The 27,611-nt window shown below is 38.5% G+C and overlaps 1 protein-coding gene and 1 long non-coding RNA gene across 2 annotated transcripts in view; one reads left to right on the forward strand and one right to left on the reverse strand.

The window, feature by feature from the left end:
- Nucleotides 1–27,611, reverse strand: part of LOC146401763 (uncharacterized) — a 909,931-nt gene that overhangs the window by 67,669 nt on the left and 814,651 nt on the right. The gene's annotated exons all lie outside the window — the stretch shown is intronic.
- Nucleotides 22,553–23,500, forward strand: LOC100153494 (olfactory receptor 11G2-like). The gene has a single exon (XM_001928061.4). The coding sequence runs from the start codon at nucleotides 22,565–22,567 to the stop codon at nucleotides 23,498–23,500; it is 936 nt and encodes a 311-aa protein (XP_001928096.4). The 5' UTR covers nucleotides 22,553–22,564.

Genomic DNA, 27,611 nt, shown 5'->3' on the forward strand with positions numbered 1-27,611 from the left:
GTTAGCCAAACTAGTGGGAAAAGTGTTGTCCGAAGGGAAATCTACATGGTCACCACTCTATCTCTAACCTTCATTACCACTTCAGATAACTAAGAGACTCATCTGAGTCTGGCAGGAAAGAGACAGTGGAGGAATAGAGAAGGCCAGGGAGCCAGGCTTCCTGATTCTGAGGGTGGAGACACAAACCTCATCAGACAACACTGTGCCTGCCTGGAGCTCACTCCAGTCAGACCACTGCTGGAGCCAGGTTTAGAGACCCATGGGCTTGCTTCTTTCCTTGTTCCTCTTTTCCTTCTGTTCATTCTCAACAAGCCTTTGCTTTTCTAATTTATCTTTGTATGTTTGATTGTAGTTTCTGGGCCACTGTTGATTACTTGTCTTTCATTTCCCCCCAAGTTTTCATTCCCTTTTTTCTTGTTTTCTTAAAGCTCACTCTTTTTATCCCTTTCATTTGGTTAGACTCTTTCATCTGAAATATTTTTGCTCTCTCCATTTTTCCTCATGTTCATTGCTACTTCATTTTATCACAACCCTGTCTTGCCATTACATATATATATATTTTTTTTTTTTAAATGTCATTGTTATTTCCTTACAACCAAGAATGAGCAACGTGTATGCTTCCCAATATCTACAATTTCAAACATCTGGTCTACAAATAAAACTGTATAATTCACTCTGTAGTGCTAAACATTTTCTCCTCAACTGAATTCTTTTTGCAATTTACCAAATGTATATCACTCATTAATTACTTCCCACTTCCTCTTATAATTTTTCTGCACATAAGTGAACCTGATGTAATGAGAAGAGTTAAATTTTTTAAAAAAGAAAATTTCATAATATAATGCTAGTGAAATGAATACATTTGACAAAGTTGTCATAATTTCATTGCAGTCTGCCAGCATATTGATTGATGATTACAATTTGCTTAAGTGCAAATTAACAAGTTGACATTTTCTGAAAAATGTGGATCAAGCTGAAACATGATCACATAGTTCATGGATACTGATGCTGATGATGTTTAACACACCAAACAAATGGATGGGTGTTCAGCAAGGAAATTCTCTCATTAATAAAATGGGATGGTTAGATTAAAGTAACTCTAAATTTCCTTCAAATGCTTCCTTTCTAGGCAATGTTAGAACTCTCCTTGGTTTGAGTTGTTGTATCTGATTCTGATGTCTTGGCTCAGAAATTCACTACTCCGTGGGCCTGGGCACATCGCTTAGCTTTCAGAACTCTGAGTTTTTATTCAAGAAATAGAATGATGGGTTGACTTTTTCTAACTGACAAGGGTGATCTGAAGATCACATTGTGGTGGTGATGGTCATGTCAACTCCCTCCAGGAAGTTCAAACCAAAGCTAACCCTGAAAGTGTTAGGGGTTAAAAGGTACGTCTAATGAATGAACACATTGCCATGACAGCCTTTGTCAGCATCTTAAAGATGAACCCTGGGTGATGGTAGCTATATACTCCTGAGTGATTAATAGACAGAAGACACCATGGAGGTGAAAAGGCCCTCATGTAAGGGTGCCAGTGCAGCCAGATGGTTCTATTTCCAGCTTTGCTCAGTTTCACAACTTTCTTTCTAATAGACATCAAAGCCCTGTGTGGATGAATGATAGAACCATAGGCAACAGAAGAAATTCTCAAAAGTGTTGCATATGGAAATTAAGAGATCTGGGTTAAGCTTCTGCAAAATCATAAAATCTGTGAAGCTTTTCCCTGGAGCCCTTAAGCCTACCCTTTTTGCATCTTCTTCCCTTTCCTTTGTACTTTACAAGGAACATAAAATGTGTCAGCCACTGTATGCTCCTGGGTTCTAAACCAGATGTCAAATCTCTGAAAGCTATTGATGAGTTCACTTAATTAGGGTAATAGAGTGAAAGTTTCTGTCCATCATTAAAGTAACTCTAAGCGTCAGGAGCAGCCGGCAATCCCTTGGGGAGAGGGTAGAAAATGCCACACTGAGGAATTCAGACCTAAGGCTCTGGCTATTCTGCTGAAACTCTGACCTCTATGCCATTGCACTCCAAGGCAGCAGATGAAGCAGTAGAGTCCTTGTAATGGGTTTACTATTGTTCTGTCCTGCCCGTTTCTTGTAAATAGGAGTAGTCCCCCATCCCCAGAAATTGGAGTCTCCAGGTTTGATGTAATTCTCACAATGTAGCCCTCCTCCCTATCCTGATAGAAACATTCACTGACCATGCTTGTCATTGTTCAGAAGTATCTGTTCTCATGTAGGGAACCTCAGGTTTTGAAATCTCCTCTAATCCTTTATGATGCAGTGGAGAAAGTGCTTTGGAGAATTGAGACTGCCGTGACCCTGCTGAACATTTCCAAAGGGAGTGATTAGAAAGTCAGCTGAATTGGGCAAAGAAAAGTCAGAGCTCTGTAAAAGACTAACATTTTAAAATATGTCACATAATGCCATCCTGGGTTAATCCTGAATTCTAACACCAAAATCCTCCCAGTTGGTGAGAAAATAGAACCAAATTTCAAGCACATTAGCTAGGCCAACATAAATAGAAAGCTAAAAATTTTCACTTATGTCTTATAATAAAATCAAAGAGAGAAAAAGTCAATAAATTTTGACAGATTATTGCCATATATATATATACATATATATGTATATATACACACCAAGGAAGAAAGCAGGGTCAGGATGAGGATGAGGTAAGTGACATACTTGCCTCAGGCACTAAATTTACCGTGTAACTGGGTCACAATGCTGGACCGTATAAAAAAAAAATTGTATTAGGGAAATAATTCAAAAAATAATATTTCATTAAAAAATAAAATACAAAATTTACCATCAAGCCAAAACCTGAGAATGATAAATAAGATTTTAATGCCATAGCTTAAGAATCTATGTTAATGTAAAAGTTATGAACAGATTATCAACTTTTCTAATAAAAGATCTGAACACTACAGATTTTTCCTTTTGCCTCAGCTTCTAATATAGCTCCTCATATTATTACCTATCCTGAAATCATTTAAATTTTAGCATTTATTTTGTAATTAATTAATTTTGATTTTTTTCAAATAATGATTATACCTAGAGAATATTGTGCTTATGAAATAAGTCAGACCATGAAAGAAAAATGCTGTATGTTATCACTTATACGTGAAATCTGAAAAGTAACAGAAATGACTGTGTATGTGAAACAGAAACAAACTCACAGAGATAGAACACAAACTAGTGGTTACAAAAGGGAAGAGAGAGGGAGTTCCCATGATGACTCAGCAGTAAGAAACCCGACTAGTATCCATGAGGAGGTGGGTTCGATGCCTGGCTTTGTTTGGTAGGCTAAGGGTCTGGTGTTACGTGAGCTGTGGGGTAGGTGGCAGATGTGGCTCAGATCTGGTGTTGAAGTGGTGTGGGTGTAGGCAGGCAGCTACAGCTCAGATTTGACCCCTAGCTTGAGAACATCCATATGCTGAGGGTGCTGCTCTATAAAGACAAAAAAACAAAAAAACAAAAAAAAAAAAAAAAGGAAGGAAGCGGGAAAATGAGACAGGCAAATTTGCCTTCTCAGATTCTAATATGTCCATATCTCATGGGTCATTAGAAGAGCATCTTGCTTTTTCTCATCCCTTCAAAATATCTCATTTTATTGTAAATCACACCTTCATCTGCCCATATCCAGACTAGGTACTTGCCCACAGGTGTGGAGCTGTCATAGCTCTCTGCTTGTCTATACAGGCCCTGCTCCTCTTTGGAGCTCAATACAAAGACTTCTTTGCTTCATCCACTCTTTCATGACCTTATAGAAAAGTACAGTTTTCATTTTGTAGTTTTTTTGTTGTTGATAATACATGAGTAGCATTTTTCTACAAGCTAACCAGAATCAGCGGTCTTTATTCTCATTGGTTTGCTTTTGAGAATAACATTATTATTATGTTTATAAACCTTTCCATGTTTTCCATTGTTAATTGACTATTTGTTTCAGTTGCTTGTATTTCTTTCTGGGTATATATCAATTTCATATTCATGTATTCATTTCTCTGTATTAGGTGAATTAAACTCATCATTTATTTTAGTTTCCTTAGTTAATAGCTTTTTATTTTGATCTTTATGGACTAATGCTCCCATATACCATCCCAGGTTAGAGAAGAAACACTCAATTCAATTTCCATGTAAACTTCTATAGTTATGAACAAACTAACCTGCACATCTTCATGTGGGGGGCAGATTTTCATCACTCTTTCACTTTTGGCCACACAGATATTTTTAACATGTCAAATATCACCTTTCATTTTCATTTTCTATTTTTATGTCATACTTCACCAGCCTTCTCACCTCCAAAATTATAAAACTATTATCCTATGCCTTCCCACCATTTTTTGCATTGCATTGTTTTGTTTTCCCAAAGAAATTGTGAACATATAAACAGGCTCTTCAGGAGTTCCCGTCATGGCGCAGTGGTTAACGAATCCGACTAGGAACCATGAGGTTGCGGGTTCGGTCCCTGCCCTTGCTCAGTGGGTTAACGATCCGGCGTTGCCATAAGCTGTGGTGTAGGTTGCAGACGCGGCTCGGATCCTGCGTTGCTGTGGCTCTGGCGTAGGCCCGTGGCTACAGCTCCGATTCAACCCCTAGCCTGGGAACCTCCATATGCCGCGGGAGCGGCCCAAGAAATAGCAACAACAACAACAACAAAAGACAAAAAGACAAAAAGACAAAAAAAAAAAAAAAAAAAAAAAAACAGGCTCTTCAATGATTACTTCATTTAGATTTCCAAATTCTGCCTATCAAACATATTCATGTATCACTTGATTTGAGAGAAAAATTAATTAATTGGCAAAAGGAGCAAATAAACTGAAAAGTGTTCTGTATCATTCTGCTGATTCCAGACCATGGTTAATTAGTGTGTTTTTTCAGTCTGTCCCTGGAAACATGGCTTCTGTTATCCCATTTGCTCATTATTGCAGTTTCCTCATAATCACATGGAAAATTAGCTTCAACGTGTTCTTCTGGCCACCATTTCTGGATGCCCAGCATGGAAAATGGTCCCCTACTTCTTTAAAGACTTTATCAGTACCTACTTCCCCACATTAAACCCCATTGTGATTAACAACATTGATTTGTGTAATCTTCAACAGCAGCTACAGAGTCTAAAAATAAATGTGAGAAAGAAAGTATTTCTAATATCCGCTATAATTTCTACTGGGACACATGCAGTAGTTTAGAAGGATGTGACAACTTGCAAATATTTACGGTAAATATGTTGTCTGTTGTTTCCAACTCAACTTCATTGTAGTCAGAGCATATAATCTGTATGAAATATAGTGAGACTTTTTAAGAACTAGCATAGGGTCTATCTTGCAGAATGACTCATGCACTTGAAAAGAATTTGGGCTCTTTATTGCTGAGTGCATCACTCTATAAATAGCAACTAGGTCAAGTTTGCTGATAGTGCTGTTCAAATATTCCTTATCTCCAGAATGGCCACCATCCAAAAGTCTACAAACAATAAGTGCTAGAGAGGGTGTGGAGAAAAAGGAACCCTAGTACACTGTTGGTGGGATTGTAAATTGGTGCAACCACTGTGGAAAGCAGTATGGAGATGCCTCAGAAAACTAAAAATAGAACTACCATTTGATCCAGCAATCCCACTCCTTGGCATCTACCCAGAGAAAACCATGACTCGCAAAGACACATGTACTCCAATGTTCATTGCAGCACTATTTACAATAGCCAAGACATGGAAACAACCTAAATGTCCATCGACAGAGGAGTGGATCCAGAAGATGTGGTACATATACACAATGGAATATTACTCAGCCATTAAAAAGAATGAAATACCAGCATTTTTAGCAACATGGACGGACCTAGAAATTATCATGCTGAGTGAAGTCAGCTATACAATGAGACACCAACATCCAATGCTTTCACTGACATGTGGAATCTGAAAAAAGGACAGACTGAACTTCTTTGCAGAACAGATGCTGACTCACAGACATTGAAAAACTTATGGTCTCTGGAGGAGACAGTTTGGGGGGTGGGGGAATGTGTTTGGGCTGTGGGATGGAAATCCTGTGAAGTCAGATTGTTATGATCATTATACAACTACAGATGTGATAAATTCATTTGAGTAATAAAAAAAATGGAGAAAAAAAAAAAGACTGCCCTCCCCCATACACACCTCAGAGACCAGTGGAGTCTTGGTTATTACCTGTGCTTCTGACCAAAAGTTTCTCATGACCTTCTCCTTAGGTTTAGTTAATTCACTATAGCAGCTCATAGAACTCAAAAAAATTTTTTTTACTTACTAGGTCACCAGTTTATGATTTATTATAAAAGGCCATATATAACTCAGGAAAAGCTGAATGGAAGAGATAAACATGGCAAGCTAGGAGGAAATGGCATGCTCCAGGTAGCCACTTTCCCAGCACTTCCACACATTTACCAACCAAGAAGCTCTCTAAACCCAGTCCTTTTGGTTTTTTATGGAGTCTTCATTACATAGTCGTGATTTATTAAATCATTGGCCATTGTCAATTGATTCAGCCCCCAGGTTGCTCCTGTCCTAGGAGGCTGAGAAGTGGGGAATGAAAGTTCTAGTGCTCTGATCATAATGTTTGTTTCTCCTGGAAACTATCTCCATCCTATCCTCGGGTGCTTTCCAAAAGTCAACTCATTAAACATTATGTCATCATATGTAAATAACATAACAAAAAACAAGCTCCTGTAGTAACATCATCAAATCCTTAACCAACTGCACCATAGGAGAACAACACAAAGACACTTTTATGGCTCTTTTCACCAGGAAATTATGAGAGTTTTAAGGAGTTTTGTACCAGAATTGAGGACAAAGACCAAATGTATATTTTTTACTTTATATATCACAATTTCACAGCTACCCAAATGTAATTCCCCTAGAATCCAGAACCTCTAGTACTGATGATACAGCCCACCACTGGTAGTATCATCTAAGATTTTAAGTGCTAAATTCTTGTGTACAGTACAAAATAGCACCCTGGTTTCATTCTTTTCAATGTGAATATCCAGTTTTCCCAGCATAATTTACTGAAGATAACTATTCTTTCTCCATTATATATTCTTGGTGCTTTATAAAAATCAATTAATCATAAATGCCTGGGTTTATTTCTGTGCTTTCTATTCTGTTCTATTGATTTATGTGTCTGTTTTTATACCAATACCATACTGTTTTGACTAGTACAGCTTTCTGATATAGCTTGAAATTAGGAATTGTGATGCCTTCAGTTTCTCTTTTTAGAGATTGTTTTGGTTATTTGCTGTCTCTTGAGGTTCCAAAAGAATTTTAGACCTGTTTTTTTCTATTTAAAAAAAAAAAATAATTTTGATGGGAATTGCATTGACTCTGTAGATCACTTTAGGTAGTATGGACACTTTAACAATAGTAATTTTTCTGATCTTGTGAACATGGAATAGCTTTCCACTTAATTATATCTTTAATTTCTTTCACCAATATTTTATATTTTTCAGTGAACAGGTTTTTTATGGAGAAATTTATTCCTAAACATTGTTGGTGGGGGGTGGATTTCCCCCTCTATCTGTCTTGAGTTCTTATAACAGGAATAACAATAAAATTGACACAAGAGAGATTAACAGAGAAAAAGAAATTTTAATTCATGCACATAGAGGTTTCATTGAAATGAGATCTAAAGTGGCCAAGGCAGGCAGCTTTTATACTTTTTAAGCAAAGAAACAATAAATTCATGAAGAATTGACAGGACAAAGAAACTTAGGCTTCAAGTGCCTAATTAGTGAAGAAAATAAACAAAATTTGAGTTTAGGGTAGCAAATTGAAGAAGTAACAAGATTTGTTTGCACAACTGTCTCACCTAAATTCCCTATCCCTGGTGATAAAAGTATCTTTCTTTCTCCAGATGCAGGAAGGAAATCTTCCACATGGGGGATTTATTTACTGTTTTCAGGGGGACACAGGAGGGTCAGAGTTTTCTTCTTGTGTCAGCAGCTTCTCAAGTAACTTAAAAAACTCAATATGTCATTGTGGCCTCTAGCGGGGGGCAGGGGGTGAGACTTCCCTGAGCTCTGACAGTATTTTGTTGTTTTTGATGCTATTGTAAATGAGGTTTTCTTAGTTCCTCACTCTAGCTTGGCATTAGTGTGTAGAAACACAACTGATTTTTGTGTATTGATTTTGTATCCTGTAACTTTACTTCATTTGTTTATTAGCTCTTTTGAGCTGAAATAAATAGACTTCCAGTTATTTCTCCAGTGAAGATGGGTTTATTTAGGATCAACAGAGAATTGCAATTTGTGGTCTACAACCATGGCAGGTCATGTGTCAGTCTCAGCAGAGCAAAGAAAAGAGAATGCTTTTATAAAGAGGAAAAGGAAATTGGAAGGACTATAGCAAACAAAGAGTCCATGGACTTTCATTGGCTGAGTCCTTGCCAAGAAAGAAGTAGAGTCTTTTGTCTTCCTTTGGGTTCTGCTGTTGTTTTAGAGAATGAGAACTCCTCTTTTTTGTCTCCCAACTCCATTTAATTGAAGTTTCTGTTTACAAATTTACAGATCTAATAGTTTTCTGTTGGAGTCTTTGAAGATTTCTATATACAGTATCATCATCAACAAAAAAAGACAGTTTTACCTGTCAACTCAAAATAGATTAAAAACTTAAATATGAGAGCTGAAACCATAAAATTCATATAATATAGAGAAAAAGTTACTTGACATTAATCTTGGCAAAATATTGTTTTGGATTTTACACCAAAAGCACAAAGAGAAATTAAGAAAACAGTCTAATCAATGAAATAAAAAAGCAACCTTTGGAATACAAGCATATATTTGCAAATCTTATCTGACAAAGGGTTGATATCCAAAATATACAAGAAACTCATACAAATCAATAACAAAAATAATCTAATTAAAAAATCAGAGAATATGAATAGACATATCCAAAGAAAGTATAGAAATGACCAATAGGTGCTCAACACTATTAATCATACAGAAAATGCAAATCAAAATCCCAGTTAGATATTACCTCACAAAGGTTAGGATGGCTATTATCAAAAAGACAAGAGACAGCAAATGCTGACAAGGATGTGGAAAAGGGAAACTTGTACACTGTTGATAGGAATGTAACCTGATAAAAAGCATAGACTTTCTATTACAAGATTAGGTCTAAAGATCCAGGGAAAATGTTCCTCCATTTTACCCATTAATCTGCAATATGGAAATGAGATAACCTAGGATGCTTAATAATTGACAAATGATATTGCTATTTTTTTGACATATCCTGGTGGAATTTTATTTATTTATTTGCTTTTAACTTTTTTAATTATTATTTTTAAGTTATTTCCCCAATACAATTTTTTTTCTATTGTACAGCATGGTGACCCAGTTACACATATATGTACACATTCTATTTTCTCACATTATCATGCTCCATCATAAGTGGCTAGACATAGTTCCCAGTGCTACACAGAAGGATCTCATTGATATTGATATTGAACACAAACTCATGTGCCCAGCACACATTGAGGCCATAAAAACCAAAACATTGGATTTGGGAGCAGAGCAAAGTTTATTGCAAGGGTCATGAAGAACAGGCAGCTCATATTGAAAAGACCCTTGTGTGTAATCAGTTTTCTGTTAGATTCTTTTTTTTTTTTTTTTTTTTTTTTTTGTCTTTTTAGGGCAGCACCCATGGCATATGGAGGTTCCCAGGCTAGGGGTACAATCAGAGCTATAGCCACCGGCCTAAGCCACAGCCACAGCAATGTGGAATCTGCGCTGTGTCTGTGACCTCCAACATAGCTCATGGCAACACCAGATCCCTAACCTACTGATCAAGAACAGGGATCGAACCCACATCCTCATGAATGCTAGTCAGGTTTGTTAACCACTGAGCTACGACGGGAACTCGAGTTTTCTGTTAGATTCCAAATGGCACAGATATTTTTCTATACATATATCCTTAAACACATTCACTTGTTTCATCCTACTTACTACACACTTAAAACTAAGACACTCCAACATCATCTTAGATAATATAAATTCTCACTCTCCTCCGTTTTCTGAACCTCTTCCTGGGGTTCTATCTTTCATCCATGTCTACTGCACAGCGGTCCATTTAAAGTTCTGTTGATCACCCCCTGTACTGAATGCTTGATGCTACCTCTTTTTTTTTTCTTTTTTCCTTTTTGTTATAGTTGGGAGACACCTTCCCATACTTGCAAAGAAAGGGTAAGTGTAAAGTAAACTTTATGAACCTTTTCATGACTGAAAATGTTTTATTCTACTGTCATACCCAATTGATGGTTTTGTTCTAGATAGAATTCTAGGCTGAAAATTGGGTCCAGGCATTTTCCATTATATTGTAGGGTCCAGTGCTACTCTTGAGCACTCTAGTGCCTTTTGGATTTTGCTTACTTATTTTTGACCTATGTTTTTTCTCTCTCTAAATAATGTTATAATCTCAATCTCTAGGGTAGTAAAGTTTCATAACACTATTGTTTTCCTGTCCTTATGGTGGACACTCAGTTAATTTTTGTATCTGGAGACTAAATCCTTCTGCTCTGAGTTTTCTTTTCATTGTTTCTTTTAAATGATTCCCATCTGTCTTCTCTGTTCTCCAGGAAAAAATATGAATTGAATGTTGGACCTCCTGGTTTGAACCTTTATATTTCTGGGTTTTATGCTTTCCTATTTTCCATTTCGTTGATATTTTTTAAATTATACTTTCATGAAGACTTTCTTTTTTTAATTATTTTTTTTTTATTTTCCCACTGTACAGCAAAGGGGATCAAGTTATCCTTACATGTATACATTACAATTACATTTTTTTCCCCACCCTTTGTTCTGTTGCAACATGAGTATCTAAACAAAGTTCTCAATGCTACTCAGCAGGATCTCCTTGTAAATCTATTCTAAGTTGTGTCTGATAAGCCCAAGCTCCCGATCGCTCCCACTCCCTCCCCCTCCCATCAGGCAGCCACAAGTCTTTTCTCCAAGTCCATGATTTTCTTTTCTGAGGAGATGTTCATTTGTGCTGGATATTAGATTCCAGTTATAAGTGATATCCTATGGTATTTGTCTTTGTCTTTCTGGCTCATTTCACTCAGTATGAGAGTCTCTAGTTCCATCCATGTTACTGCAAATGGCATTATGTCATTCTTTTTTATGGCTGAGTAGTATTCCATTGTGTATATATACCACCGCTTCCAAATCCAATCCTCTGTCGATGGACATTTGGGTTGTTTCCATGTTCTGGCTATTGTGAATAGTGCTGCAATGAACATGCGGGTGCAAGTGTCTCTTTTAAGTAGAGTTTTGTCCGGATAGATGCCCAAGAGTGGGATTGCGGGGTCATATGGAAGTTCTATGTATAGATTTCTAAGGTATCTCCAAACTGTTCTCCATAGTGGCTGTACCAGTTTCCCTTCCCACCAGCAGTGCAGGAGGGTTCCCTTTTCTCCACAACCCCTCCAGCACTTGTTATTTGTGGATTTATTAATGATGGCCATTCTGACTGGTGTGAGGTGGTATCTCCTGGGAGTTTTGATTTGCATTTCTCTTATAATCAACGATGTTGAGCATTTTCTCATGTGTTTGCTGGCCATCTGTATATCTTCCTTGGAGAACAGCCTATTCAGGTCTTTTGCCCATTTTTCCATTGATTGATTGGCTTTTTTGCTGTTGGGTTGTATAAGTTGCTTATGTATTCCAGAGATTAAGCCCTTGTCGGTTGCATCATTTGAAACTATTTTCTCCCATTCTGAAAGTTGTCTTTTTGTTTTCTTTTTGGTTTCCTTTGCTGTGCAAAAGCTGTTCAGTTTGATGAGGTCCCATGGGTTTATTTTTGCTCTGATTTCTATTGCTTTGGGAGACTGACCTGAGAAAATATTCATGAGGTTGATGTCAGAGAGTGTTTTGCCTATGTTTTCTTCTAGGAGTTTGATGGTGTCCTGTCGTATATTTAAGTCTTTCAGCCATTTGGAGTTTATTTTTGTGCATGGTGTGAGGGTGTGTTCTAGTTTCATTGCTTTGCATGCAGCTGTCCAGGTTTCCCAGCAGTGCTTGCTGAATAGACTTTCTTTTTCCCGTTTTATGTTCTTGCCTCCCTTGTCAAAGATTAATTGACCATAGGTGTCAGGGTTTATTTCCGGGTTCTCTATTCTGTTCCATTGGTCTGTCTGTCTGTTTTGGTACCAGTGCCACACTGTTTTGATGACTGTGGCTTTGTAGTGTTTCTTGAAGTCTGGGAGAGTTATGCCTCCTGCTTGGTTTTTGTTTCTCAGGATTGCTTTGGCGATTCTGGGTCTTTTGTTGTTCCATATAAATGTTTGGATTGTTTGTTCTAGTTCTGTGAAAAATGTCATGGGTCATTTGATAGGGATTGCAAATTGAATCTGTAGATTGCTTTGGGTAGTATGGCCATTTTTCCAATATTGATTTTTCCAATCCAGGAACATGGACTATCTTTCCATTTCTTTCCATCTTCTTTGATTTCTTTGATTAAAGTTTTGTAGTTCTTGGCATATAGGTCCTTTACCTCCTTGGTCAGGTGTATTCCGAGGTATTTGATTTTGTGAGGTGCAATTTTAAAAGGTATCGTATTTTTGCATATGAAAAGATGTTCAACATCAGTAATCATAGGAAATGCAAATCAAAACCACAATGAGATGATACATCACATTTGTGAAGATGGCTATTACTATAAAGAAAAATAAAAGGTAACAAGAGTTGTCAAGGATATAGATTTAAGAGTACTTCAGGTTACTGTTGGCAGCAATATGAATTGGTATAGCCTTTATGGAAAACATACAGCATTTCCTCAAGGTATTAGAAGCACCATATGGTCCAGTAATCCAGGTTCTGGGTATTTATCCAAAGATAAATTTTTGGTGGAAATGTGATTTTCTTCTAATTTCCAAAGAAATTAAAATCAAGATTTTGAGGAGATACCTGCACTACCATCACACCCAAAAGAATAAAATACCTAGGAGTAAACCTACCTAAAGAAACAAAGACCTGTACTCTGAAAACTACAAGCCACTGATGAAAGAAATCAAAGATGACACAAATAGATGGAAAGATATACCATGCTCGTGGATTGGAAGAGTTAATATTATCAAAATGACTATACTACCCAAGGCAATCTACAGATTCAATGCAATCCTTATCAAATTACCAAGGACATTTTTCACAGAACTTGAACAAAATATTTTAAAGTTTGTTTGGAAGCACAAAAGATCCAGAATAGCCAAAGACATCCTGAAAAAGAAAAATGGAGCTGGAGGAATCAGGCTCCCGGACTTCAGACTATACTACAAAGCAACAGTCATCAAAACTGCATGGTACTGGCAAAAAGACAGAACTATACATCAGTGGAACAGGGTAGAAAGCCCAGAATTCAACCTATGCACTTACAGCCAACTCATCTATGACAAAGGAGGCAAGACTATACAATGGAAAAAGGACAGCTTGTTCAATAAGTGGTGCTGGGAAAACTGGACAGCCACCCATGGAAAAGAATGAAATTAGAACACTCCCTAACACCATACACAAAAATAAACTCCAAATGGATTAAAGACCTAGATATAAGACCAGACACTATAAAACTCTTAGAGGAAAACATAGGCCACACACTCTCTGACATAAACGACAGCAACATCTCAGATCCACCTATCAGAGTATTGACAATAAAAAGAAAAATAAACAAATGGGACCTACTCAAACTTCAAAGTTTCTGCACAGCAAAGGAAACCCTAAACAACACAAAAAGACAACCCACAGAATGGGAGAAAATCTTTGCAAGTGAATCGACTGACAAGGGATTAATCTCCAAAATTTATAAACAACTTCTGCAGCTCTATACCAAAAAAACAAACAACCCCATCCAAAAATGGGCCAAAGATCTAAACAGACAGTTCTCCAAAGAAGACATACGGATGGACAAAAAACACATGAAAAGATGTTCAACATCACTAGTTATTAGAGAAATGCAAATCAAAACCACGATGAGGTACCACCTTACACCAGCCAGAATGGTCATCCTCCAAAAGTCTACAAAAAATAAGTGCTAGAGAGGGTGTGGAGAAAAAGGAACCCTAGTACACTGTTGGTGGGATTATAAATTGGTGCAACCACTGTGGAAAGCAGCATGGAGATGCCTCAGAAAACTAAACATAGAACTACCATTTGATCCAGCAATCACACTCCTGGGCATCTATCCAGAGAAAACCACGACTCCCAAAGACACATGTACTCCAACGTTCATTGCAGCACTATTTACAATAGCCAAAACATGGAAACAACCTAAATGTCCATCGACAGAGGAGTGGATCCAGAAGATGTGGTACATATACACAATGGAATATTACTCAGCCATTAAAAAGAATGAAATACCAGCATTTTTTGCAACATGGATGGACCTAGAAACTATCATGCTAAGTGAAGTCGGCCATACAATGAGACAGCAACATCAAATGCTTTCACTGACATGTGGAATCTGAGAAAAGGACAGATGGATCTTCTTTGCAGAACAGATGCTGACTCACAGACATTGAAAAACTTATGGTCCCCGGAGGATACAGTTGGGGGGATTGGGGGATGTGTCTGGGCTGTGGGATGGAAATCCTGTGATCTCAGATTGTTATGATCATTATACAACTACAGATGTGATAAATTAATTTGAGTAATAAAAAAATATAAATAAATAAATAAATGACCAACAGGCATATGAAAAGATGTTCAACATCAGTAATCATAGGAAATGCAAATCAAAACCACAATGAGATGACACATCACACTTGTGAAGATGGCTATTACTAAAAAGAAAAATAAAAGGTAACAAGAGTTGTCAAGGACATAGATTTAAGAGTACTTCGGGTTACTGTTGGCAGGAATATGAATTGGTACAGCCTTTATGGAAAACATACAGCATTTCCTCAAGGTATTAGAAGCACCATATGGTCCAGTAATCCAGGTTCTGAGTATTTATCCAAAGATAAATTTTTGGTGGAAATGTGATTTTCTTCTAATTTCCAAAGAAATTAAAATCAAGATTTTGAGGAGATACCTGCACTACCATGTTTAGAGCAGCATAATTCAGAACAACCGAATATGGAAACAATCTAAATTTCCATCGATAGATGAATGGACTAAGAAAAATAAATATGTATATATGTACATATATATATATATATATCACATATACACATACAGACCCTGTATATACACACCTTTAAAAAGAAGGAAATAGAGAGTTTCTATCATGGCGCAGCCTTAAAAAAGAAGGAAATAGAGAGTTCCTATCATGGTGCAGCGGAAATGAATCCAACTAGGAACCATGAGGGTGCAGGTTTGATCTCTGGCCTCAACCAGTAGGTTAAGGATCCAGCATTGCTGTGAGCTGTGGTGTAGGTTGCAGTCACGGCTCAGATCTGGCGTCGCTGTGGCTCTGGCATAGGCCAGCAGCAACAGCTCCAATTAGACCCCTCGCCTGGGAACTCCATGTGCCACAGGTGCAGCCCTAAAAAGACAAAAGACAAAAAAAAAAAAAAAAAGGAAATCCTATCATTTGGACAACATGGATGAAGCTGAAGGACATTATGCAAAGTGAAATAAACCAGACACAAAGGACAAATACTATATGATCTCATACATATGTGGAATCTAAAGTAGTCGAACTCACAGAAGCAGAGAGTGGAACAATGATTGCCAGGGGCTGGGGCACATAAAAGTGCAGAGGTAATGCTAAAAGTAAACAAGTTTCAGGTATGCAAGATAAATATCTTCTGAAGATCTACTATACAATATAGTGCCTATAACTAACAATACTGTATTGCATACTTAAAATTGTCTAAGAAGGTAGGTATTCTTGCCACCAAAAATAATAATAATAGTGGAAACACCATTAGCTGGAAACTCTGGGAGGTGATAAATATGTCTATGGACTTGATAGTCCTGATGGTTTTTGACTGGTGTACACATCCCTAAATTCATCCGGTTGTATTCATTCAATACGTAGAGCTCTTGCACATAAAACATACCTCAAAAAAAAAGTGTTTTTTTTTTTAAAAAAGACATATTTTGGGCATGTCTATTCAGTGACTCAGAGAAAAATGCTATTAAAGAATGTGACTATTGCCAGCAAAACAGCTGATTATTTCCAAAATAAAATGTTAGTATAAATTCAGTCTCAAAAGGTTAACGGCAAAATTCACAGCAAGGTTCAATGTGTGACTGTTTCTAGAAGCACAAGAAACTGCTCGAAGAAAAGCAAAATGGTTGCATGGTGAGGGAAAAGGAAAAGGGGGGGCAGAAAAGGAAGGAAGGGAGGGAGGCAGGCAGGCAGGCAGGCAAGAGGGAAAGAAAAGTGGAGAGAGAGAAAGAGGGACAACAAGGAAGACAGAGAGAGGAGGGGAGGATGGAGTGGGAAGGGAAAAAAATAAGGAAGAAAAGGAGGAAGGGAAGAAGATTTGGGCACACAGGCCACAACCACAAACAGGAAAGAAGAGGAGAAATTAAAGAGCCAGAGAGCACCAGGGAAGAGACTGATTCCTGGAGTTTATACAGAGTCCTCTGTGGCTAAGGTCACAAATCTCACCAGCCCAGCTCTCTTTCCGGGGGATCAGAGGAGACTCTATTCCCCAAACCCACAATTAAGTACTCGCTAGAGACCCAGTGAACAGCTTTTCACATCACAGCCAACACACTCACGGTTACAATTACAGACTTGCCCTGAAACAACTGGAAGGCACTCTGAGTTGGCTTACAGACTGATTAGATACCAGGCCATCCCTGAGAAGTTTGGGGCTGCAAAAGGTAGTGTGTTCCACTCTACGGGAAGACAAAGGTAGAAGGCATCAGGGTCTCCAGAGAAGGGAGGGCCCAGGGGAAGGGACTACCTAGTATGGAACAGCCTCCTAACACAGTTCTCCTTCTGGAAGTGGAAACTCAATCCTCATGGATCCTCACTACCAGGAGGCTCTGCTTATAATCCCTCCATCCTCCAGCAAACACGGAAAGATCTTCACCCTATTTCTACTCCTTCACTCCTTGATGGGTTTTGTAGAGAAGACCAACCCTTCTCTCCAGGAAGATCAAACACTGCCAGAGATACTTCAGGTCTGAATTCCCCTCTGGTCCATGTAAGGGGATGAGGTAATGCTTAGAGGAGAAAATAATCATGAAAGAACTACAAGAACTACTACCCTCTAAATAAGCCTCCCTTTGACTTTGTCTAGCTATGTATTCTTCAGCTAACAATTTCTAAGCAGTATACTGTTTCAGGATCAAGACAAGGCTGCATGGTTACCTCATTCAGAGTCCTCAACCCTTTGGTGAAAATGTTACTGTGCCCATTTCTACACTTGGAAGAACTGGAAATAGTTTAAATAACTGACAAAGTTTTCACAATTGGTGAAGTATGACTGGAAATTCAAACCCTACACTCCTGACTCCAAATCCTTTACTTCTCTATTATGCTTCAGCTGCTTACCCCTTCTCAGAAGTGGGAACATTGTTCTTATTTTCAAGAAATGAGACAGGTATGACATCTCCTATACAGACAAAATGAAGAAGAGGGGTGTGCTCTTGAGAGAGCAGGTCAATAATATTCCACACCATTGTGCCTTCTTGGACTAGCCCTGGGACGAAAGTAAAATACCAAAGAAAGGTCTTTCCTTCATCTTATACATTATAGCTGAGGACATGGACGATCTAGACTGGGACTATCCCACCTTGCCAACAAATGATGGAAATGAGTACATAGTTTATTTTGTTTGGCTCTTTAGTGAACTCAGGCCAAATATCCTGTATAGCTAGCACAGCCTTGACACCACTGCATGCATATTCCCACTCCCTCTGCCACAAAACTTTCTACAGCTGATTCAGGGGAATCTGCCTGCCTCCTGGACAGCTCAGGTTTCCCCCTGTGCCAGATAAACAGATAAACTGTGCCAGATAAACAGATAAACTGCCACACTATACAGAGGAGGGAAGTAAAAAAAAGCAAGGTAACAGGAGTTTTTCTTATGGTGCAGCAAGTTAAGGATCCAGCATTGTCACTGCAGGGGCTTGGGTCACTGCTGAGGTGCAGGTTCAATCCTTGGTCCTAAAAATTCCAAATGATGCAGGTATGGGCAAAAATAAAAAATAAAAAAAGGTAAGAAACAAACAATATGATCTTGTTAGAAATAGCTCTTTTTTTTTTTTCATTCACAGTCAATTTAGTTAGGTTAAGCATGAAATGCTGATGACACACAGGGAATCCTTTTTCACACCCTTAGTGTTTTCTAGGGAATCTTTTTCACACTCTCTAAAGTAGAAATGCCCTGAAGGGGAACTGACTTGCGTCTTTTGGCTTCATCTAGAAGTGATAAACTATCTAACTGATGTTCTCACCTGAGAACTAGAGGTAAAATACTATATAACTTCTAGATCTATGAAGTCCTGATATCAAGTATACTTGCAGTATACTTAGAAGGAAACAGGTTATAATGAAAATGGTTAAAAATCTTAAGAGGCTACTCCCTGGGAGTTCCCGCCGTGGCTCAGGAGAAACAAACCTGACTAGTATCCATAAGGATGCAGGTTCGATCGCTGCCCTCACTCAGTGGGTTAAGGATCCAGCGTTGCCATGAGCTGTGGGGTAGGTCACAGACATGGCTTGGATCTGGTGTACTGTGGCTGTGGCATAAGCTGGCTATGGTGTAGGCAAGTGACTACAGTTCTGATTAGATCCCTAACCTGAGAACCTACATATGCCACTAGTGCAGCCCTAAAAAGACCAAAAAAAAAAAAAAAAAGAAAGAAAGAAAAAAGAAAAAAGAAAAAAAAGAGGCTACTCCCATTTGATATAAAGAAAATGAAGCTTATAGACATTAGAAGACTCCATAGAGCCACTGTCAACTTTGTCTCGATACTGAACCTAGAATTTCCATCCCATCCTCCCTCTCTGCTACCTTAACATCCACAACTGTGGCACCATGATTATCTTTGGCACTCAGAGTAAACCACCTGGTGTGGGGCTTTTCCTTTTGCCAAGAACATTCAAGCTCCCATTACTTCCTTTGAATAGAGTCCTCTCAAGTCTGAGCCAGCACTCTCGAAAGCTCAGATCACTTGGAGCCTTTTCTTGTAAAATCCACTTCCTAAATTTTCATCTCACAGGATTTTTGAAGTTCAAATGAAGTAATCTGAATATACCGCCATATCATCTGTGTATGTTCTCTATGTTGGTAACAATATACACAATCATTAATTTTAAAAATTGACAAAGTACATATCATCTTCTTCATATTCTGCTGAGAACTAGGAATAAAGAGTGACCATGAAGGACAACAAGAACAAAGACCTTGAGTCAGGAACCCACTTCACTGTGTCTAGAAACTGAAAGAAGATCAATGTTATGCTACTAAGGTATTGTGTGGAGGAGGGTAAGTGTGCATGCATGAGTGTAACTGTGTGTGTGTGTGTGTGTGTGTGTGTGTGTGTTTAGAGAGAGAGAGGCAAAACGTAGTAACTTTGGAAACTCATTTTTCTAGGTAAGCTGAAAGCTGGTCCAAAAGATCTCTTAGCACAGGAGAAAAACAGGATGGTTGCAGCTGCCCTCTAGAGGGCTCCTCCCTGCCTAACAAGGATACTTGCTAGATCACGGAGCTTCCATTGTTCCACAATAAAATAAATGGTCTTTGTTTTCCTGTCCCTGTCTGGGCACAGACCTATATAGGATCAGGAAATTATAGCCATTGGGCCAAATCTGGCCTGCTGCCTGCTTTTCTATAGCCAGTGAGCTAAGAATTCTTACATTTTAATTTAAATTTAAAAATCTATAGGTGACTAACATTCTGTGACACATGAAAGTTACATGAAATTCAAATTTCATCATCCATTGCACAAGAGTTTCTGTTTGTGTGCTTATGTGAGACAGAGTAAAAGATCAGTGTGATTGATTAATACAATCACAAGATGAGGTTGAAGATGTTAAGAGCGATCAAATCTACAGTGTAGATTGAAGTTGTTATTATATTCTCAGTGTACTGGGAAGCTAACTGAAGTTTATGGGAAAGAAAAGGGTTGATCTGATATTCTTTTTTTAAAGAGTCACCCTGGCCATGGCCTGGGTAACAGGTTAAAGAGAAGCAAGGGTCAAATCAGGAGCCAGTTAGGACAGCATCACAGTGCCCCAGGCAAGAAAAGGTGATGACTTGAGGGAGAGAATATTGGACATCAGATTTATTTTGGAGAAAAACTAACAGAAATTGCTGACAAATTACATCTGAGGTTAAGAGTAGGGAGTAAATACTACACTGAAATAAATTCCAGCCACCCCCCAAAAAAAGAGTTCTTAAACATTCATTCAAGGGGTCATTTATTACATTGTTGAACAGATGCTTACTCCTAAAATGAAATTTCAGGAATACCAGCACCACATATCGAGTCAGAGATACTGAATCATTATTAGTAACAATTGTTCTTAGTTGAGCATAACAAATACCTTTCTTTGAATTGGTACTAGACTTAGAGACTTCATCACTGTCAGAACCATGAAGGACCTTTACACACAGCACAATTATTGCTTTCTGTCCTCTTTTTATCATTACCAATCAATAGAGACATGTGACTGCAACATAACTTTGAAAACACACTACTAAGGTCCAGAATGCTTTAGAAAGGGATAAAATCTAAATGTCATTTATTATGAGGGAAAACGGTACAGAGTGACTTTTTTAAAATGTTACACTCTTCTATTGTCTGCTTTCAAAGCCTCATTTTTTTTTTTTTAATTTCTGGTCCTTTTGGGGCCCCATCTGTGACATAGGGAAGTGCCCAGCCCAGGAGTCAAATCAGAGCTGCAGCTGCTGGCCCACGGTAGAGCAATGCCAAAACTAAGCAGCATCTAGACCTGCAATACAAATTGTAGCAACGCCAGATCTTCAACCCACTGAGCAAGTCCAAGGATCGAACCCACATCCTCACGGATACTAGTCGGGTTCCTATCCCACTGAGCCACAACGGGAATTTCTATTTTTAAAAGGTAAATACGTGGTCTCAGAAATATACTGCACCCTTAGAAAAGTGACTTTCAAAGCAGAAGAGAAAAGGACTTTAGGAAATGTAAGTTCATGGTGCAGGTACAACAACCTAAGCCACTCTCCTCCCACCAAGAACGGAGTCCACTAAACACTATTTCTGTTACATACTTTAAAAGAGAGTCAGGCAGATTTATGGAGATTGACTGGCCACCAGAATCCCTCGTGCAATGGGAATCAGGCAATCTACAGTTTCAAATGACCCAGAGATGGCTTTACAGGAACATGTATTATGTAATAACCACTCCCAATGTCTCCTCCCTACTCCAACCAACACAGTTGTATTCCTCCTCCAAAACACCACTCTAAGCACTCCCACTTGCACTTGAGAAGGCGTATCAATTGTCCCTGTCACCTTTAGCTCTTGACGAGAACTTGATCTGAACTTCAGCTTCTCAGAACTTCAATATTCCTAGCAAGGAATTATTAGACTCCCTGGATCCCTGTGCCAAACATCAAAAAGGAAAATAGGACTTTACATAAAAGAGCAAGTGAGGAACACAGACTTTCTTTATGTTGCTCATTTATACATTTCCTTACAGGGTTCTTATTGATTCCAAGGTCAACATATACATGATTGTTTAACAAAGGTAATCTAATTCATTCTGAATAAAAAGAAGGCATTTTGCAGATACCCAACTCTAAAGGCCACCACCTAAAGAGGCTGCCAAGTAGTTACTAGAGGATTCAGCAAACTTTTAGTTTTCCATCTCCTGCTATTTAGAATTCCACATTATCAATGATATCCATAGTTCATAGCATTGGAATAGAATTATAGCTGCAGACTGAAAATTCATATCCCTTTTCCAGCTAAGCACAGACCTGCTTTAACAGTACCCATCAATAATTAATTCATCTTGGATCTAAGATTGCTAAGATTGCTGTTTAACACAATTGAAACTAAGGCTAATTTCCTGTAGGTGATCTGACTCTCTGATCTGATTCTCTCATACATGATTGGTGTATATTATTAAATTAATAAAAGTAATCATTTAGTTTGCAATAAGACCAGGTTCCGAGCTGATGTAAAAGTAGTTATTCAAAAAGTTCTAAGAATTCATGTTACATGGCTACATATTTTGTTCAGATTCTGGCACAAATGCAATGATGCCATCTCTTCTGAAATTGTAAGATATTCCATTTTGTGGCAATAGACAGGTACACTGGTAGATAGAAAGATAGATATAGATAGAAGTACATGCTCCATTAAATGGAATTCATTTATGTGGATATAATCCATTAAGTCTAATAGAATCTTCAAACTACTCTACAATATTTTTTGAAGGATTAATAAATACGGACCATAAATTTTCTTGAGACCATGATGAAAATGTTATTGAGAATACAGTCAACCCGGGTCATATTGGAGTTTTCAAGAAAAAAAACAGCTGTTAATAACTAAGTCCCTATGTAGTTTCTCAAGAGGGTTTAAATACAACTCTGGGTCCCCACATGCCTGTGCACACTCATTTGACATTTGCTGATCCTTTCACAGCTCCCAGACACATGAACATCTCCAACACCCCCCGCAACTCCAGCACCATCACCGGCTTCATCCTCCTGGGCTTCCCTTGCTCCAGGCACGGACAGATCCTCCTCTTTCTGCTCTTCGCTGGGGTCTACCTCCTGACCCTCATGGGCAATGGTTCTATCATCTGTGCTGTGCGCTGGGATCAGAGACTCCACACCCCCATGTACATCCTGCTCGCCAACTTCTCCTTCCTCGAGATCTCCTATGTCACCTCCACTGTCCCAAACATGCTGGCCAACCTCCTCTCTGACAACAAGGTCATCTCCTTCTCTGGATGCTTTCTCCAGTTCTACTTTTTCTTCTCCTTGGGTTCTACAGAATGCTTTTTCTTGGCGATTATGGCATTTGATCGATACCTTGCCATCTGCCGGCCTCTACGTTACCCCACTCTCATGACTGCACGTCTCTGCACCAATCTTGTGGTCAGCTGCTGGGTACTTGGTTTCCTCTGGTTCTTGATTCCCATCATCATTGTCTCCCAAATGTCCTTCTGTGGATCCAGGATCATTGACCATTTCCTATGTGACCCAAGTCCTCTTCTTGCACTCACTTGCAAAAAAGCTCCTGTGATAGGGCTTGTCTTCTCTACTTTAAGTCCTGTGCCTATGGTTATTCTCTTTATCTTAATTATGGTGTCTTATGCTCTGGTCCTTAGAGTTGTGTTGAAAGTCCCTTCAGCAGCTGGACGAAGAAAGGCTTTCTCCACCTGTGGCTCTCATCTGGCTGTGGCTTCACTGTTCTATGGCTCTGTACTGGTCATGTATGGGAGCCCAAACCCTGAGCATGATGCTCAAACACAGAAAATTGTGACTCTGTTCTATTCCGTTGTGACCCCACTTCTTAATCCTGTGATATATAGTCTCAGGAACAAAGATATGAAGAAGGCCCTGCAGAAATTTATCAAACTATAGGAATTCCTGTCATGGCTCAGCAGTAATGGAACCAGCAGTATCCATGACAACAGGGGTTTGATCCCTGGCCTGCTAAGTGGGTTAAGGATCCAGTGTTGCCATGAGCTGTGCTATAGGACGCAGAGTTGGTTTAGATCCTGAAATGCTGTGTCTGTGGTCTAGGCTGGCAGCTACAGCTCTGATTAGACCCCTAGCCTAGGAACTTCCGTGTGACATGGATGCAGCCTTAAAAAGCCAAAAAAAAATTTTTTTTTACTATAAAAAGTATTTTAATAAAAGGCTCTTGATTGGAATCTCTAATAATTAGTTATGTTGAGCATCTATTCATGTGTTTTCGGCCATCTGTCTGTCTTCTTTAGAGAAATGTCTGTTTAGACCTTCTGACCTTTTTTTTTTTTTTTGCTTTTTAGGGTCACACCTGTGGCATATTGAGGTTCTCAGGCTAAGGGTCAAATCAGAGCTACAGCTGCCGGCCTACCCCACAGCAACACAGGATCCAAGCTGCATCTGCAAACTACACCACAGCTCATGGCAATGCCAGATCCTTAACCCACTGAGCAAGGCCAGGGATCGAACCAGCAACCTCATGGTTACTAATCAGATTCTTTTCCGCTGCACCACAATGGGAACTCCTGACCATTTTTTAATTAGGCTGTGTGGGGGTTTTTTGTTTGTTTGTTTTTGTATAAAGCTGTATGGGGAGTTCCCACTGTGGCACAGGTTAATGACCCAGTGTTGTTTCTATTGGGGTGCTGGTTCAATCTTTCCTGGCACAGTGGGTTAAGAACCTGGTGTTGCCACAGTTGTGGTGTAGATCACAGTTGTGGCTCAGACTCCATCCGTGGCCTAGAAACTTTCATAAGCCACAGGTGTAGCTGAAAAAAAAAAAAATCTGTTGAGATGTTTGTATATTTTGGTGAGCAATTTATTGTCTGTTGCTTCCTTTGCAGCAGGGGTTATCACCTCACACCACTCAGAATGGCAATCTTCAAAACTGAATGGGTCACTATGCTGTACATCAGAAAACTGACACAACATTGTAAATAAGCCATAGTCTAATAAAAACAAAATACATTTTTAAAGTCTATAAAAAATCAATGCTGGACAGACTATAGGAAAAGAAGAACCCTCCTACACTGTGATGGGAGTACGAGCTGGTGAAACCACTATGGAAAACGGTAAGAAGTTTCCCTAAAAACCTACATTTAGAACTACCATATGATATAGCAATCCCACTCCTGGGCATCTATCAGGAGAAAACCATCATCTGAAAAGATACATGCACTCCAATGTTCACTGCGGCACTAGTTGCAACAGACAAGACATGAAAGCAACCTAGATGTCCATCAACAGAGAATTAGATAAAGAAGATGTGGTACATATAAACAATGGAATATTTCTCAGGTGTAAAAAAATAATGAAACAATGCCATTTGCAGCAACATGGATGGACCTAGGAATCATCATACTAAGTGAAGTAAGTCTGACAGAGAAAGACAAGTATCACATGAGACCACTAATATGTGGAATCTAATTTTAAATTATACAAAAGAACTTACAGAACAAAAACAGACTCAAAGGTTTTGAAACCAAATTTATGGTTACCAAAGGGAAAATGTGGAAGGGAGGATAAATTAGGGGGTTGGGATGGACATATACAAACAACCATGTATGTGATAGATAACAAAGACCTACTGCATGCAACTGGGTAGTCTACTTAATACAGTGTAATAACATATATGATAAAAGAATCTGAAAAGAAATACATGTATGTATATGTATAACTGATTTACTTTGCCATACAACTGAAACACAACTTTGTTAAGTCAATTATATGCCACTGAAATCTATTTCTCAAAAGGCTCATTAGTGAATCCAAAATTGTATTTATTTGCAGATATTTATTAAAATTGTATTTAAATTATTTTCAGGGTAAAAAAACCTTTCTTCAGAAAATTGTTCATCCTGGTATTGATCAAATTTCAGTCACCTAGGAGCACGTGTCTACTGTTGATTTGTTCTCATGGTTCTTGCTCATTTGTCCTGTTTCTTGATATGCTTCATTTTTAAAATTAAATGCTGATCATTTTACTTTTAACGTTGTAAATAAAATGGTAGGGCAACTCAACAAATGTTACGGCTTCTTCTAGAGGTAGAATAAGTAAATATAGATCACTTTGTTCTCACCTAAGGACTAGGTTTAGGTGTTGTAAAAACAATCTGAGCCAATTTGTTGCTACATCTGGGATGTGATCCTTACTCAAGAACAAGGCCTTTCTGAGATCTCAACTGCAAGCCTGGGCTGTTCTCAGCACACCTTCACCTGACTGAGTGACCCCTGACTTCCTATTCTTGTACTCTCGGAAACCCTGACTTCTGAAATCTCTGCTCAGCTCTTTAGACTCCCAGTTCTGCATTCTGATGGATTTCTTGAAATCTCATCTTGCACATGAATGGCTTAGAAAGCAAAAAATGTCTTGCAAGGAAACTATATCATCTTTTGCTCCTCCTTCACTGTGGTCCTCCTTTCTCCAGAATTTGTTTCCCAAACCCCAGGTGCTTTGGTGGCTGGCCATAAATACCAAATCCTTGATCTCCTCAGTTCAGTGAAACTACTGCTTCTTGCTGAGACTTTATTCTTCCTTCCCCCTACTCTTTCCCACATGCCTCCATGTCCACATACCCCTGCCCAAGCCAGGGGACTGTCATGTCCTCAGGCCACAACACCCAAGGTGAGTATGGAACTCATCTCCTTGTTCCTTCATCTTGCAATTGTAACGCCTGAAGTCTTTTCTCTATTGATGGCTCTCTAGGGCCTTCAAATAGTTGCTTTATAGATGTTATCCAGATATTATAGTTATTTTTGGTACAAGGGTTATTAGTTTAACACCAGCTGCTTAGTCATAACCATAACCAGATATTCTTTTCTGTTAAATTTCTATATAAATCCCATATATTCTCACTACTTCCCTCACTTTCAGAAGATGATCTTGAAGCATGAAAAAGACCCACAAATCAAGAATAGGTCTATACGGACTGGCATGAACACAAATCTAGGAAGCAGATCTGCTTTTTTTCAATGCAAGCAGCTCCAGTGGATTCCATCCTTTCATTATGTAGTGAGAGGGAGGCAGTTTACTCCAGATGGATTCCAATGGATTCCATCTTTTCTTTGAGCAGTGAGGTGGAGGCAGTTTACTTACAGTAAAAGAGGAAAAACCAGCCAATACTTCAGAGAACAAATCTGGGACATATTTTTTCATTGGAGTTTGGGGATTTAAACTACTATATTAGTTTTGCTGTAAAGCACAGTAATTCAGAATTTTTGAGGTTATAATCCATTATCAGTTAACACAACAGTATGATGATAGTAATACTTTCTCAAAAGCACAAACCGCAAAAGGAAAAAAATCAACAACTGGGCTACATGATCTATACCTCTGTTTTTGTGACAATAACATACTGTTTTAATGACTGTAGATTTGTGGTACAGCCAGAGGTCAAAGAGCTTGATTCCTCCAGTTTCCTTTTTCTTTTTCTTTTACTTATTTATTCATTTTTTTATGATTTTTATTTTTTCCATTATAGCTGGTTTACAGTCTTCCATCAATTTTCTACTGTACAGCATGGTGATCCAGTTACACATACATGTATACATTCTTTTTTCTCACATTATCATGCTCCATCATAAGTGACCAGAAATAGTTTCAGTGCCACACACCAGGATTTCATTGCTAACCCATTCCAAATGCAATAGTCTACATCTATTAACCCCAAGCACCCCATCCATCCCACTCCCTTCCCCTCTCTCTTGGCAACCACAAGTCTATTCCCCAAGTCCATGATTTTCTTTTCTGTGGAAAGGTTCATTTGTGCCCTATATTAGATTCCAGACTTAAGTGATAGCATATGGTATTTTTCTTTCTCTTCCTGACTGACTTCCCTCAGGATGAGAGTCTCTAGTTCCATCCACATTACTGCAAATGGCATTATTTCTTTTTTATGGCTGAGTAGTATTCCACTGTGTATAGATACCACTTCCTCCTAATCTTGTCATCTGTCAATGGACAATTCGGGTTGTTTCCATGTCTTGGCTATTGTGAATAATGATG

Source organism: Sus scrofa, chromosome 7, assembly GCF_054392235.1.
Source record: "Sus scrofa isolate SSC_HxYL_T2T_F1_AM1 chromosome 7, Sscrofa_HxYL_maternal_Yorkshire_Landrace_v2.0, whole genome shotgun sequence".
Classification (NCBI taxonomy): Eukaryota; Metazoa; Chordata; class Mammalia; order Artiodactyla; family Suidae; genus Sus; species Sus scrofa.

Coding starts and splice junctions, on each gene's coding strand:
- LOC100153494 (XM_001928061.4), top strand. CDS start 22,565: ATGAACATCTCCAACACCCCCCGCAACTCCAGCACCATCACCGGCTTC.